The 14,724-nt window shown below is 45.7% G+C and overlaps 1 protein-coding gene across 2 annotated transcripts in view; it reads left to right on the forward strand.

Annotated features, from left to right (window-relative positions):
• Positions 1–14,724, forward strand: part of SCYL2 (SCY1 like pseudokinase 2) — a 154,280-nt gene that overhangs the window by 82,153 nt on the left and 57,403 nt on the right. Inside the window, exons 8-11 of one of the 2 annotated variants that reach the window (XM_075342386.1) lie at positions 2,198–2,323; positions 2,588–2,764; positions 13,225–13,236; positions 13,337–13,459. In XM_075342386.1, coding sequence (XP_075198501.1) covers positions 2,198–2,323; positions 2,588–2,764; positions 13,225–13,236; positions 13,337–13,459 — 438 coding nt within the window. The remainder of the gene's footprint in view (positions 1–2,197; positions 2,324–2,587; positions 2,765–13,224; positions 13,237–13,336; positions 13,460–14,724) is intronic. The other variant, XM_075342387.1, reaches the window with a different exon arrangement.

Genomic DNA, 14,724 nt, shown 5'->3' on the forward strand with positions numbered 1-14,724 from the left:
CCCACCCATGGACTGCTTTGAGACGTCCCAATGTCTGGGTCTCCCATAGGAACGATAAAGAAAAAGAGAATTTTGTTTACTTACCGTAAATTCTTTTTCTTATAGTTCCGTATTGGGAGACCCAGCACCCTCCCTGTTACCTGTTGGCAGTTTCTTGTTCCGCGTGTTATCACCGGCTGTTGTCGTGGACAGAGTCTCCGGTTGTTCCGGTTCTTGCTCTGTTTTTCCTTGTGGGTGGCTATTCTCCTTCAGCTTTTGCACTAAACTGGCTAGATCTGGTTCTCCAGGGGGTGTATAGGCTAAGAGGGAGGAGCTACACTTTTTAGTGTAGTACTTTGTGTGTCCTCCGTAGGCAGAAGCTATACACCCAATGTCTGGGTCTCCCAATACGGAACTATAAGAAAAAGAATTTACGGTAAGTAAACAAAATTCTCTTTTTTCCTCATGTTTCTCTGTTGAGGTAAGTTTTTTTACTGTTTTTTTTTTTTTTTTTTTCTCCTACTGCTTGTGTACTAAAACTGAGGTTGCCTGGCCCGGCCAGGGGGTGTATACTGCAGAGCAGGAGCTATGCTTTTGCATCTACTTAGTGTCCTCCTATGGATAGGCAGCAGAACACCCATGGTCCTGTGTCCCCCAATGATGGCTAAGAGAAAACGATTTTACGGTGAGTACACAAAAATCCGTTTTTTGCTATCGACTTGTCCGGAATGATCAAGTCTGTAAGGCAGTCGCACTAGTTAACTCATTTAGTGAGCATTGTAAAAAGTAAATTGAAAAGGTTGCAATAATTTAGGCTTTTTTTTTTTTTTATTAAACTGCCGGAAAAAAGTGAAATAAATATGGAATCTCTACAAAAAACAATTCCCACTCCATGTAAAAATAAAACAGCTGTACCTGTCAGAATATGGCAATGGGAAATGTATCTTTTTTTTAAAAAAAAAATTGTGTAAAAGAGGCAAAAAAAACACACCCTATGTAAATCTGGTATCGTAATCGTACTGTTTTGAGAAATAAAGCAGTCTTATCAATTTTATTGCACAGAGAACGGCATAATAAAACAAAAAACTTCCTGACTTGCTGTTTTATGTTCAGTCTGCATCCCAAAAATTGCAATGAAAACCAATCAAAAAATATAATGTGCCTGACAATGCTACCAATAAAAACAAATGAGATGTGATCCTTAAATAAAAGAAAAGTGTTTTTGTTGGAAAAATGAGAAATCACTCATTTTTAACCCTTCCCTAACAATGCTAATGTAAAGTAGACATGTAGGAAATATTATTTAACTATTTTGTGTGACATAACGCTCTGGTTTTAAGGGCATAAAAATTAAGTTTGAAAATTGTAAAATTTTCACCAAAATTCTGATATTTTCACAAATAAACGTAAACAAAAATCTACCAAAATGTACCACTAACATGAAGTACATTATGTCATGAAAAAACAGTCCTAGAATCATTGGGATCCATTGAAGTGTTCCAGAGTTATTACCGCATATAATGATGTTGGTCAAAACTGTAAAAATGTGGGGGCTAGATAGTGCATTTCGGAAAACTGGCGCAGCACAACAGAAGTCTTATATTTATTGTAAGCGCATCAGCAGAGCTTTTTACTCTAGATGTTTGTTGAATTTTATGTTACAATGTAATGTCTTACTTTTATGTACATATTAGTGATGGGCAGTCTGGCTCTTTTTGGTGATCCGGTTCCCATGGCTCGACTCACCAAAAAGAGCCGGATCTTTCAGATCGTTCTCGGCTCCTTATTAAATATGTGTTCACCCCAGGTGAACACATATTTAAGATTATAGTAACGCCGCCAAAGCCCCGCCCACCCGTGGCTAAACCCCGCCCATTTACAAGCGGCCAATTATATTGCTGAGTATGCGGAGTTTAGCCGCGGGTGGGTGGGGTTTTGACAGCGAAAAGAGCTGTTTAGATATTTAAGTGGCTCACACTAGTGATCCAGCTCCTGTCGTTCACAGCTTTGTGTCGGATCGTTCGCGAGCGACACATCACTAGTACATATCACTAGGGAACTGTAAAGTTCTGTGAGATATATCAACACTATAGAAATAAAATTATTATTAAGAATTAGACCTTTCATAGAAGCTTAGCAGCTGAAATACAGCATGAGGGCATCAGATAAAGGATTGCCATAAATATTAACTATTTTTCTGCATTAATTTTACTTACAGATTCCATTTTTTGATGACGTTGGCGCTGTGACGTTGCAATATTTTGATTCCCTTTTTCAACGGGACAATCTCCAGAAATCCCAGTTTTTTAAAGGTTTGCCGAAAGTTCTTCCCAAACTGCCAAAGGTTTGTATTAAGGGTAACTACTAAGTAGACATTGAGTAAACACCTAAACAAACTGACGTAACAAACGAGCAATGATTTGAGTCAAAGAAATGCTCAGTCATCACAGTCATATGGTAGCGGTTTGTATTAATATTATAATAATTCTATAATAAAATATAATATTATTATTATTTATCTGCACCCCGAAATTGTATAGTAAATGTTGAGATTGGATACAAATTGTACAACAGATGTTTACAAATCGTGTTTTTCTCTATTTTCCAGCGTGTTGTTGTACAGCGTATATTACCGGCACTGACTTCAGAGTTTGTAAACCCAGACATGGTGCCGTTTGTGTTACCCAATGTTTTGCTGATTGCAGAGGAGTGCACCAAGGAGGAGTATACTAAGCTCATTCTGCCGGACCTTGGGCCTGTTTTTCGGCAGCAGGAACCTATTCAGGTTAATTTGCTTCATCTTGCTCAGATATGTTTGTTTTATATACTGTCATTTAATCTGTTTAAAGGTGTATTTCAGATAAACCTGCCTCAGCGTGTGTGTGTGTGTGTGTTGCCACTGCCTCTTGAGCACCTGTTGCCTCCTCATAGAGGTTTATGAGCATTGTCATTATCTGCCTCCCTTCCCTTTCCCTCTTCCATAGACTTTTATGGGCAGCAGCAGTTCATCAAAGAGTTGAGAATCTGTATTTATGGGAAGACACTAAAGAAAAAACAGGCGCAGATAGGGTCTTATCTGGGAAGAAAGCAAAATTGTTGAAATCACTGAGTGCTCACCTGGTAGGGCTTGTGAACCTACAACTTAGAGATAACGCTCAAAGATGCGGCTGCTGTTGCCTCTCGGATCAGAGAAATGTCTCTCAGGAAAAGAAGGGTTAAATATCTGTGCTGCCAATGAACAAGATCACAGGATATGAAGATGACAAGCCAGGAAAGTATAATCCCAGTAGTTTATTGGGTCTACACGTTTCACTGTATAGACTTCTTCTTCAGGATCAAAACTACTACAACCCTATATAGTTATAGCAGTTTTGGTCCTGAAGAAGAATTTTTAAACGAAACGCATAGACCCAATAAACTACTTGGAATATACTTACCTGGCTTGACATCCTTTGATCTTGTTCATCTGCAACGCGGATATTTAACCCTTCTTTTCCTGACATCCAAATCTTTATTTAAGGGCAGACCGCAGTAATTTCAATCCAAGTGCAATCCAACAAAACATTGGATCGTTTTCGGACCAAAGTTCGTCTATGGGGCTGAGTACGTGTCAGATTTTTTTTTCCTTGGACACTGTCCGGCCAAAGAAAAAAAAAAAAATCTGAGTTTGATCCACTATTCGGATTGCACTCAGTCATGCATAGCAATAAGTGCGTGGAAATCATCAGATTGCATTAGGATGACATGAGTGCAGTCTACTGACCCAATGGACAAGATGGAGAAACTTTTGTTCTCCATCTTCTCACGGTGTGCTATGATTGTCTTATCCACGAGAATTGGTTCACACTAAGCAGACACTCTAATCAAACTCTGATCGGTGTGATCACTCTGATTAGCATCATCGGCCCAATTTTCTCGGAAAAGTGAATTTACAGCCGTTTGCCCGTGCCCTAATAAAGACAGATTGTACACCTGAATTGACAATGACTGATCAGTCCAGAAAGAGAAAGAAACAAATTTTTCTAAGTTCCATTGCAAAGTCTCTTATCTTCACATGAGCTATTGATTTATCAGAGAGAAATAACAACGATAATTACGCTTTGAGTCTATCACCAAGCTTTTACCACCTAATCCGCGAACAGACCCTGATGCACCACCTACTGTGCTGCTTTACTGTAGTTTCAGTTTCTTTGTCGCTCCATTGGGAGACCCAGACAATTGGGGTGTATAGCTTCTGCCTCCGGAGGCCACACAAAGTATTACACTTTAAAAAGTGTAACCCCTCCCCTCTGCCTATACACCCTCCCGTGCATCACGGGCTCCTCAGTTTTATGCTTTGTGTTGAAGGAGGCACACATTCACTCAAGCTCCCATTTTAGTCAGCAGCAGCTGTTGATTGTATCGGATGGAAGAAAAGAGGGCCCCCACAGGGCCCCCGGCATGCTCCCTTCTCACCCCACTAAGTCGGCGGTGCTGTTAAGGTTGAGGTACCCATTGCGGGTACAAAGGCTGGAGCCACATGCCGTTTTCCTTCCTCATCCCTTAGAGGCTCTGGGAGAAGTGGGATCCTAACCGGTCATCCATTCACTGGGACCGGGCTCCCTCCGCAGCCCCTGTGGGAATCTGCCGGACAGGAGACTTGGTATCATCAGGGACATGGCCCTGCATCTAAAGGTACTCTGTGTCCCCATGGGAACGGTGCATGGAGCGCTGGTGTCACAGACACTGCAGCGGCTGCTGTTTTTTTGTGACGACCGGGACTACCGCGCCGACCGCGCCTGTTTGCCGGCCGCGGTATTAAATTTAGTCCCCGGCTTCTGCGGCCTAGTACTATAACTCCCGCCCCCAGGCCTGCCAGTCAGGGGTAAGGGCGGGACGGTCGACCTGACGTCGACAGTGAGGGCTGGAGCATACTTAGGTGTCCTCCTCCCCCCTCACTAATCACTGAGGGGCACCAGATTCCCGCACTTTATTAGTTGCCGCCCACGGCTCCCTCCTCCCCTGAGAGCTCCGGCAGCCATTTTTACAATCACATTCTGCCGGTGGAGGATGTCAGGAACGAGCTCTACAGCTCTGGGAGGCCCAAGGCAGGGAATCTGGTGGACACACAACCGCTTTGGGCGGTCGGTAATCCACACCGGGCACCCGGTGCTGGTCCCCCTAGGGTGCCGAACTAATATATATATATATATATATATATATAATATATATACATTTTCTCTGTTCGGCCGCATTGTTTTGCTTTTGGCTATATTACCCTCAGTGATCACTCTCCTAGGAGACAACAGCATGTCGTCCACAAGGAGCAAGGGTGCCAAGACACAGGGTTATTTTGCAACCTGTACCTCTTGTGCGGCTATGTTACCTGCAGGTTCCACCTACCCTCACTGTGAGCAATGCTCGGCCCCTGTTGCACTCACTCAGCCGGAGCCTCGGGCACTGGTGGGACCCTCGGCTCAGGTAGAACCGCCGGCTCCCCCTGTCCAGGTGGCAGGGACAGAGTTTGCAGTTTTGGCTGAGAAACTCTGAGTCGCTTTCACAATCCATGGCTCAGTCTATGGACAGATGGTCTGCTAAGATACTAGAAGCCTTGCAGTCCAGATCGGTCCTTACACAGGCCCCGGGCACTGTGGGATCATCGCCCCCAGGCCCCTCTCGGTCTGCGCCGCAGCGTGCTCCCGGGGTGGCCCCTAGATCTCACGGGGAGGACTCCGGCACGGACCGCAGTCCCAGACCGGCTAAGCGGGCTCGCTAGAAATCTTCCCCGACTTCATCACGCTGTTCGGGGTCTCAGCTTGAGGACTCTCTGGAGGATGAAGCGGATGTCGCAGCTCAGGGCTCTGACCCTGACGTTGCTCTCAATCTGGATACACCTGACGGGGACGCCATAGTAAATGACCTTATAGCGTCCATCAACCAGGTGCTAGATCTTTCACCCCCAACTCCACCTATAGAGGAGTCGGAGTCGCAGCAGGAGAAACACCAGTTTAGGTTTCCCAAACGTACACGGAGTGCGTTTTTCGATCACTCTAACTTCAGAGATGCTGTCCAGAAGCACAGAGCATTTCCGGACAAGCGCTTTACTAAGCGCCTTATTGACACACGTTACCCCTTCCCCTCTGACGTAGTTAAGGGTTGGGCTCAATGTCCCAAGGTGGATCCTCCAGTCTCTAGACTGGCGGCTAGATCTGTAGTGTCAGTGGCAGATGGTTCATCGCTCAAGGATGCCACTGACAGGCAGATAGAGCTCCTGATGAAATCCATCTATGAAGCCACAGGCGCGTCTTTTGCCCCGGCCTTTGCAGCCGTGTGGGCACTCCAAGCTATCTCAGCTTGTCTGTCTGAGATTAATGCGGTCACACGTACCTCTGCTCCGCAAGTTGCGTCTTTGACTTCTCAGGCGTCGGTATTTTCATCCTACGCCATGAATGCCGTCCTGGACTCTGCTAGCCGTACAGCGGTAGTGTCCGCCAACTCGGTGGCAGTCCGCAGGGCCATGTGGCTGCGTGAATGGAAGGCAGACTCTGCTTCCAAGAAGTTCTTAACCGGTTTGCCATTTTCTGGCGACCGATTGTTTGGCGAGCGGTTGGATGAAATTATTAAGCAATCCAAGGGAAAGGACTCGTCCTTACCCCAGTCTAAACCAAACAGACCTCAGCAACGGAAAATTCAATCGAGGTTTCGGTCCTTTCGGCCCTCAGCTAGGTCCCAATCCTCCTCGTCCGACAGGCCACAGAAGGGCCAGAGGAACTCCTATGCATGGCGGTCTAAGTCACGTCCTCCAAAGACCGCCGGAGGCACTGTCTCCAAGGCGGCCTCCTCATGAAGGCGGCCTCCTCATGACTTTCGGCCTCCCCAAACCGCATCCTCGGTCGGTGGCAGGCTCTCCCGCTTTTGCGACGCCTGGTGGCCACATGTCCAAGACCGATGGGTGAGAGACATTCTGTCTCACGGTTACAGGATAGAGTTCAGCTCTCGTCCTCCGACTCGTTTCTTCAGAACATCTCCGCCCCCCGAGCGAGCCGATGCACTTTTTCAGGCGGTGAACACTCTGAAGACAGAAGGAGTTGTGATCCCCGTTCCCCTTCAGGAACGTGGTCGCGGTTTTTACTCCAACTTGTTCGTGGTGCCAAAAAAGGACGGATCATTCCGTCCCGTTCTGGACCTCAAACTGCTCAACAGACACGTGAAAACCAGGCGGTTCCGGATGGAATCTCTCCGCTCAGTCATCGCTTCGATGTCCCAGGGAGACTTCCTAGCATCAATCGACATCAGGAATGCTTATCTCCATGTGCCAATCGCACCAGAGCATCAACGCTTCCTGCGTTTCGCCATCGGGGACGAACACCTTCAGTTTGTGGCACTGCCTTTCGGCCTGGCGACAGCCCCACGGGTCTTCACCAAGGTCATGGCATCCGTTGTGGCAGTCCTACACTCTCAGGGCCACTCGGTGATCCCTTACTTAGACGATCTCCTAGTCAAGGCACCCTCCCGGGTGGCATGTCAACACAGCCTGACTGTTGCTCTGGAGACTCTCCAGAGGTTCGGGTGGATCATCAATTTCCCAAAGTCAAAATTGACACCGACCCAATCACTGACTTACCTCGGGATGGAGTTTCATACTCTCTCAGCGATAGTCAAGCTACCACTGGACAAACAGCGTTCGCTGCAGACAGGGGTACGCTCTCTTCTTTGGGGCCAGTCACACCCCTTGAGGCGCCTCATGCACTTCCTGGGGAAGATGGTGGCAGCATTGGAGGCAGTCCCCTTTGCGCAGTTTCATCTGCGTCCACTCCAATGGGACATTCTCCGCAAATGGGACAGGAGGTCGACGTCCCTAGACAGGAACGTCTCTCTTTCCCTGGCAGCCAAAACCTCTCTTCAGTGGTGGCTTCTTCCGACTTCTCTGTCGAAGGGAAAATCCTTCCTGCCCCCATCCTGGGCTGTGGTCACGACGGACGCGAGTCTGTCAGGGTGGGGAGCGGTTTTTCTCCACCACAGGGCTCAGGGAACCTGGACTCCGACAGAGTCCTCCCTTCAGATCAATGTTCTGGAGATAAGGGCAGTGTATCTAGCCCTAAAGGCGTTCCATCGGTGGCTGGAGGGCAGGCAGATCCGCATACAGTCGGACAACGCCACGGCGGTCGCGTACATCAACCACCAGGGCGGCACGCGCAGCCGTCAAGCCTTCCAGGAAGTTCGGCGGATTCTGCTGTGGGCGGAGGCCACAGCCTCCACCATCTCCGCAGTTCACATCCCGGGCGTAGAAAACTGGGAAGAAGACTTTCTCAGCCGACAGGGCATGGACGCGGGGGAATGGTCTCTTCACCCAGACGTGTTTTCGAGAGATCTGTCGCCGCTGGGGTACGCCGGACGTCGATCTCATGGCGTCACGGCACAACAACAAAGTCCCGGCATTCATGGCACGGTCTCAAGATCACAGAGCTCTGGCGGCGGACGCATTAGTTCAGGATTGGTCGCAGTTTCGACTGCCTTATGTATTTCCTCCTCTGGCGATGCTGCCCAGAGTGTTACGCAAGATCAGGTCCGACTGCCGCCGCGCCATCCTCGTCGCTCCAGACTGGCCGAGGAGGTCGTGCTACCCGGATCTGTGGCACCTCACGGTGGGTCAACCGTGGGCACTTCCAGACCGACCAGACTTGCTGTCTCAAGGGCCGTTTTTTCATCTGAATTCTGCGGCCCTCAACCTGACTGTGTGGCCATTGAGTCCTGGATCCTAGCGTCCTCAGGGTTATCTCAAGATGTCATTGCCACTATGAGACAGGCCAGGAAACCAACGTCCGCCAAGATCTATCACAGGGCTTGGAGGATCTTCTTATCCTGGTGCTCTGATAAGGGTTTTACCCCCTGGCCGTTTGCCTTACCCACTTTTCTTTCCTTCCTTCAATCCGGAATGGACAAGGGTTTGTCTCTCGGCTCTCTCAAGGGACAAGTATCGGCGCTTTCCGTGTTTTTTCAAAAGCGTCTAGCCAGGCTTCCGCAGGTCCGCACGTTCCTGCAGGGAGTTTGCCACATAGTCCCACCTTACAAGCGGCCGCTGGAACCCTGGGATCTTAACAGGGTGCTAAGGGCTCTTCAGAAACCACCTTTCGAGCCGCTGCGGGATGTCTCTCTATCACGTCTTTCGCAGAAGGTGGCTTTTCTAGTGGCAGTTACATCGCTCCGTAGAGTGTCGGAGCTAGCAGCGTTGTCATGCAAAGCCCCCTTCCTGGTTTTTCACCAGGATAAGGTGGTTCTGCGTCCTGTCCCGGAATTTCTCCCTAAGGTGGTATCCCCTTTTCATCTCAATCAGGATATCTCCTTACCTTTATTTTGCCCTCATCCAGTTCACCAATGTGAAAAGGATTTGCACTTGTTGGATCTAGTGAGAGCACTCAGGCTCTACATTTCACGCACGGAGCCCCTGCGCCGTTCTGATGCGCTCTTTGTCCTTGTTGCTGGCCAGCGTAAGGGGTCGCAAGCTTCCAAGTCAACCTTGGCTCGGTGGATCAAGGAACCGATTCTTGAAGCCTACCGTTCTTCTGGGCTTCCGATTCCTTCAGGGCTGAAAGCCCATTCTACCAGAGCCGTGGGTGCGTCCTGGGCATTGCGGCACCAGGCTACGGCTCAGCAGGTGTGTCAGGCGGCTACCTGGTCTAGTCTGCACACTTTCACGAAACACTATCAGGTACATACCTATGCTTCGGCAGATGCCAGTCTAGGTAGGCGAGTCCTTCAGGCGGCGGTTGCCCACCTGTAAGAGAGGGCCGTTTTCGGCTCTTTTTTATCGAGGTATTCTTTTACCCACCCAGGGACTGCTTTTGGACGTCCCAATTGTCTGGGTCTCCCAATGGAGCGACAAAGAAGAAGGGAATTTTGTTTACTTACCGTAAATTCCTTTTCTTCTAGCTCCTATTGGGAGACCCAGCACCCGCCCCTGTTCCCTTCGGGCTGTTGTTCTTTTGTGTACACATGTTGTTCATGTTGAATTGTTCTTTTGGTTCATGGTTTCAGTTCTCCGAACATCCTTCGGATTGAATTTACCTTAGACCAATTTATAAGTTTCCTCCTTCCTGCTTTTGCACCAAAACTGAGGAGCCCGTGATGCACGGGAGGGTGTATAGGCAGAGGGGAGGGGTTACACTTTTTAAAGTGTAATACTTTGTGTGGCCTCCGGGGGCAGAAGCTATACACCCAATTGTCTGGGTCTCCCAATAGGAGCTAGAAGAAAAGGAATTTACGGTAAGTAAACAAAATTCCCTTCTTTATAAAATCACTATTTTATCAGCCGGATATTATCAATATAATATCAATATAAGTGTGGAGCTGCTGCTGAAAAAGCCAACAAAATTCTGGGATGTATCAAGACAAGAATTGCATATAGATCAAGAGAGGTAATTATTCTCCAATAGTCTGCCCTGGTTAGACCCCACCTGGAATATTGTGTACAGTTCTGGGTGCCCCAATTCAAGAAAGACATCAATATATTAGAGCAAGTCCAGAGAAGAGCAACCAAGATGGTAGAAGGTCTGCAAACCATGTCATATGAAGACCGGCTAAAAGAGCTAGAAATGTTTAGTTTGCAAAAGTGAAGGCTGAGAGGAGACTTAATAGCGGTCTACAAATATCTGAAAGGTAGTCACAGTGCAGAGGGAACAGCCCTATTCTCATTAGCACAAGGAAATACAAGAAGCAATGGGATGAAACTGAAAAGAAAAAGATTCAGATTAGACAGTAGGAAAAACGTTGACAGTGAGGGCAGTCAGAGAGTGGAACAGGCTACACTGGATATAGTGAGCTCTCAATCAATGGAAATCTGCAAGCGGAAACTGGATAAATATATAGCTGGGATAATTTAGGAAAACCTGCACTTGTAGGGGGTCGGACCCGATGGCCCTTGAAGTTCCTTCCAACTCTACCATTCTATGATTCAATAAATGGCTAGTAAACTTGCTGCCATGTACTCCAACCACCACTGATTTGGCAGTTTCACTGTGCATAGACAGAAAGCTGCCAATCAGTGCTGTGGGTGGGGTTATACAGAGCTCAGCATTTAGAGAACTGGTATATATGCAGTAGAAAAAAACCTAAAGTAAGTGACACATCTCTGGAATCAGGGTCTCTGTCTGTACATTATTCTGCTCTCAGACGGGGAGCAAAAACCTGGTGACAGAATCCCTTTTAGAAATCTTCTGTCATGTTCCAAAAATAAATGGTTCACATCTACATCACATTGCTTAAAATGCTGACGAGTTTAAAAGAGATAATAGTATATCCTGAAGAGAATGGAATTGCTGAGAAGTGCATTTTTCTAATAGTCTTGTTTAACCCTCTGTGCTAACTTGGCAGGACGATCATTGAGCCGCGTATGAACCTCACCAGGATGTCTTGTTCTGCAAGTGTTTTTTTTTCATGTGCAGAAAAAGAACATATAGTTGAAACTAGAAGTTTTCATACACTATCTAAAAAGACACTTCTGCATGTTTTTCTCACTATCTGACATGAAATCAGAATAAACCTTTCCCGTTTTTGGTCAATTAGCAACCAAAATTATTTATATTTGCCAAATGCCAAAATAATGTGAGAGAATATGTTTTAAGGGATTTTTATTACATTCTGCAAAGTTTGTTTACATTTCATTAGTATTTGGTACCATTGCCTTTAAACTGTATGACTTGGGTGAAATGTTTTGGATATCTTCCACAGGTTTCTCACAATAGTTGGTAGGAATGTGGCCCCATTCCTCCCGACAGAATTGGTTTAACTGAGCCGTGTTTGTAGTTTACATTGCCTTTCAGCTTTGCCCAGATATTTTCAATAGGATTGCGATTAGGGATTTGTGATGGCCACTCCAAAACATTGACTGTTAATCTTGTGCCACTTTGTAACCAGTTTGGCAGTATGCTTTGGGTTATTGTCCATTTCCACCCAAGCTTTAAATTCCTGGCTGATGTCTTGAGATGTTGCTTCAGTATTGCCACATAATCTTCTTTCCTCATGATGCCATCTATTTTGTGAAGTGCACCAGTCCCTCCTGCAGCAAAACAACTGCACAACATGATACTGCCACCCCCGTGTTTTACAGTTGGTATGGTATGCTTAGGCTTCAAAGCTTCTCCCTTTTTCCTCCAAACGTAACGATAGTCATTATGGCTAAACAGTTAAATTTTAGTTTCGTCAGACCACAGGACAGGTCTCCAAATATTAAGGTCTTTTGTTCATGTGTGCATTTGCAAACATTAATCTGGCTTTTTATGTTTCTTCTGGAGTAATGACTTCCTGGCAGAGTGGCCTTCCAGCCCATGTTGATACAGTACCCATTTCACTGGGTAATGACACAATCTTACCAGCTGCCGCCAGCATTTTCACAATGTTTTTTGCTTTTGTTCTTGGGTTGATATGCACAAGCCTGACCAAAACACGTTCATTGCTGGTACACAGAACCTGTCTCCTTTCTGAGCAGTATGATGGCTGCACATTCCCATCTTGTTTGTACCTGCGTATAATTGTTTGTACAAATGAACAAGGCACCCCTTCAGGTATCTGAAAATTACAGACAAGGATGAAATAGACTTGTGCAAGTCCTAAATTCACTTCCAGAGTTCTTGACTGATTTCTTTTGACTTTCATATGATGCTTCACAAAGAAGCAGTGTGTTTCAGGTGTGCATTAAAATACATCCACAGGTGTGTCTAACTCAGATGTTGCTAATAAACCTATCAGAAGCTTCCAAGGATATTACATCATGATATGGGCTGTACCATATTGTTTAAAGGCATAGTACTCCTTAAAACATTCTTTCATTATTCTGGCATTTTACAAATAAATAATTTTAGTAAGCCTAATTGACTTAAAACGGGAAAGGTTTATTCTATTTTTATGTCAGAGAGAAAAAACATGCAGATGTGTCCTTTTAGGTAGTGTATGTAAACTTTTAATTTCAGCTGTATCTTTTAGGTGATGCCCGAACTTCTTTCATTGAATATTCTCAATCCGTTTCCAAATTTTGGCCATATTATAAACATGCAAAATATTTTTTTCCTATACATTATAAAGTAAAAAGCAACCAAACGTCTAATGTTTAAGTCTTCATATGGTGATAGCAAAAAAAGTGAAACCTGTTATAATCTGGTACTAAACGTGAAGTAACAAATTTCACAATTTTTATTTTTTATTTTTTTTTTTAACACTAAACTTCTATCTTTAACAATTGTTCCAACTGTCTTCCATTTTCCATGCAATCAGGCTAGCAATATGGTGAGTGGTTCATTGTAATAATAGTCTTAATGTCTGTCTAAGCGGTTGTGAGTAAACTATAATCTGACTACTAATTTTTTTTGTCTTTTTTCATTTGTAGATCCTTCTAATATTTCTGCAAAAAATGGATCTTCTTCTGACTAAGACTCCGCCAGATGAAATCAAGAACAGTGTGTTACCCATGGTGTACAGGGCTCTGGAGGCACCGTCTATACAGATTCAGGTAGCTGCCTGCATGTAACTAAATCATAATGTGTGTCACCCATCCATTACTATACTGGTAGCTGGAAGGAGTAATATTGCCTGCAGTAGCTTTAGCTCTATGGTGTCTTAAAGTCTTCTAACAATAGCAAACCCTATATTATTTCAGTGAGATTAAATCAAACCATGTAGAAATACTATCTATGTAATGAAAATGCAGCGCTGGGTCTGGGTTCAAATCCAACCAAGTTGGATTTTTCCCCAGAACTTAAAATATATACTAAGGGTTTGTGCACACAATACAGAGTGCCATCATTCTGGACGCAACGTGTTTTCTCTTCCCGAAACGCTAGTGTGCGGTCTGGAGAACTCACTGTCTGTGCCCATGGTCAGGATTCTAGGCGCTACGGGCTTTCTCTCTATTCTCCTGCTCAGGACAGTCGCTTCTCCGCAAGAATAAATTGACATGCTGTGGCTCGGAAAGCCGCGCCGCAGATCAGTTTATAAAGTGTCTAAAATAAGCACCGTGGGCAGGAAATTTCTATACATCCCATCCACTGTGCTTGTACTGTACAGCGCAGAGTTTTGGACTCAGCAAAAACACGTTGCAACCAAAACGCTGATAACTGCAATTGTGTGCACTCACCGTAAGGGGTTAATTAGAAATTGAGCTCCAATAGGATGGAACCTGATGTGGAGTGTTTTGGTGCAAAATAAATGAAAAGTCCAGGAGTGACGCCTAGTGGCCAGAACAAGTATTACAAATCAGAATAGATGGAATTTGTGTAAATTGGTGTTATTCTCCTATTATTTATAGAATCTGTTTGTTACAATAAATCTGGCATTTTTCACACATGGTTAATTAAATGTGGGTGTTACATTGTATCTGTATGGTTTTTCTTGGTCTCCTCTGGAGAGGCTTTCTGTTCCGGTATTGCATTTTTATGCAGTGTCATGTAAAAGTTTGGGTCAAAATTACAGTTTTCTTTGTCGCTCCATTGGGAGACCCAGACAATTGGGTGTATAGCGTCTGCCTCCGGAGGCCACACAAAGTATTACACTTTAAAAAGTGTAACCCCTCCCCTCTGCCTATACACCCTCCCGTGCATCACGGGCTCCTCAGTTTTATGCTTTGTGTGGAAGGAGGCACACATCCACTCATCTTCTCATTTTAGTTATATCGGTTGGAAGAAAAGTGGGCCCCCACGGGGCCCCCGGCATGTTCCCTTCTCACCCCACTTTGTCGGCGGTGCTGTTAAGGTTGAGGTACCCATTGTGGGTACAAAG

The sequence above is a fragment of the Anomaloglossus baeobatrachus genome, chromosome 4, assembly GCF_048569485.1.
Source record: "Anomaloglossus baeobatrachus isolate aAnoBae1 chromosome 4, aAnoBae1.hap1, whole genome shotgun sequence".
Classification (NCBI taxonomy): Eukaryota; Metazoa; Chordata; class Amphibia; order Anura; family Aromobatidae; genus Anomaloglossus; species Anomaloglossus baeobatrachus.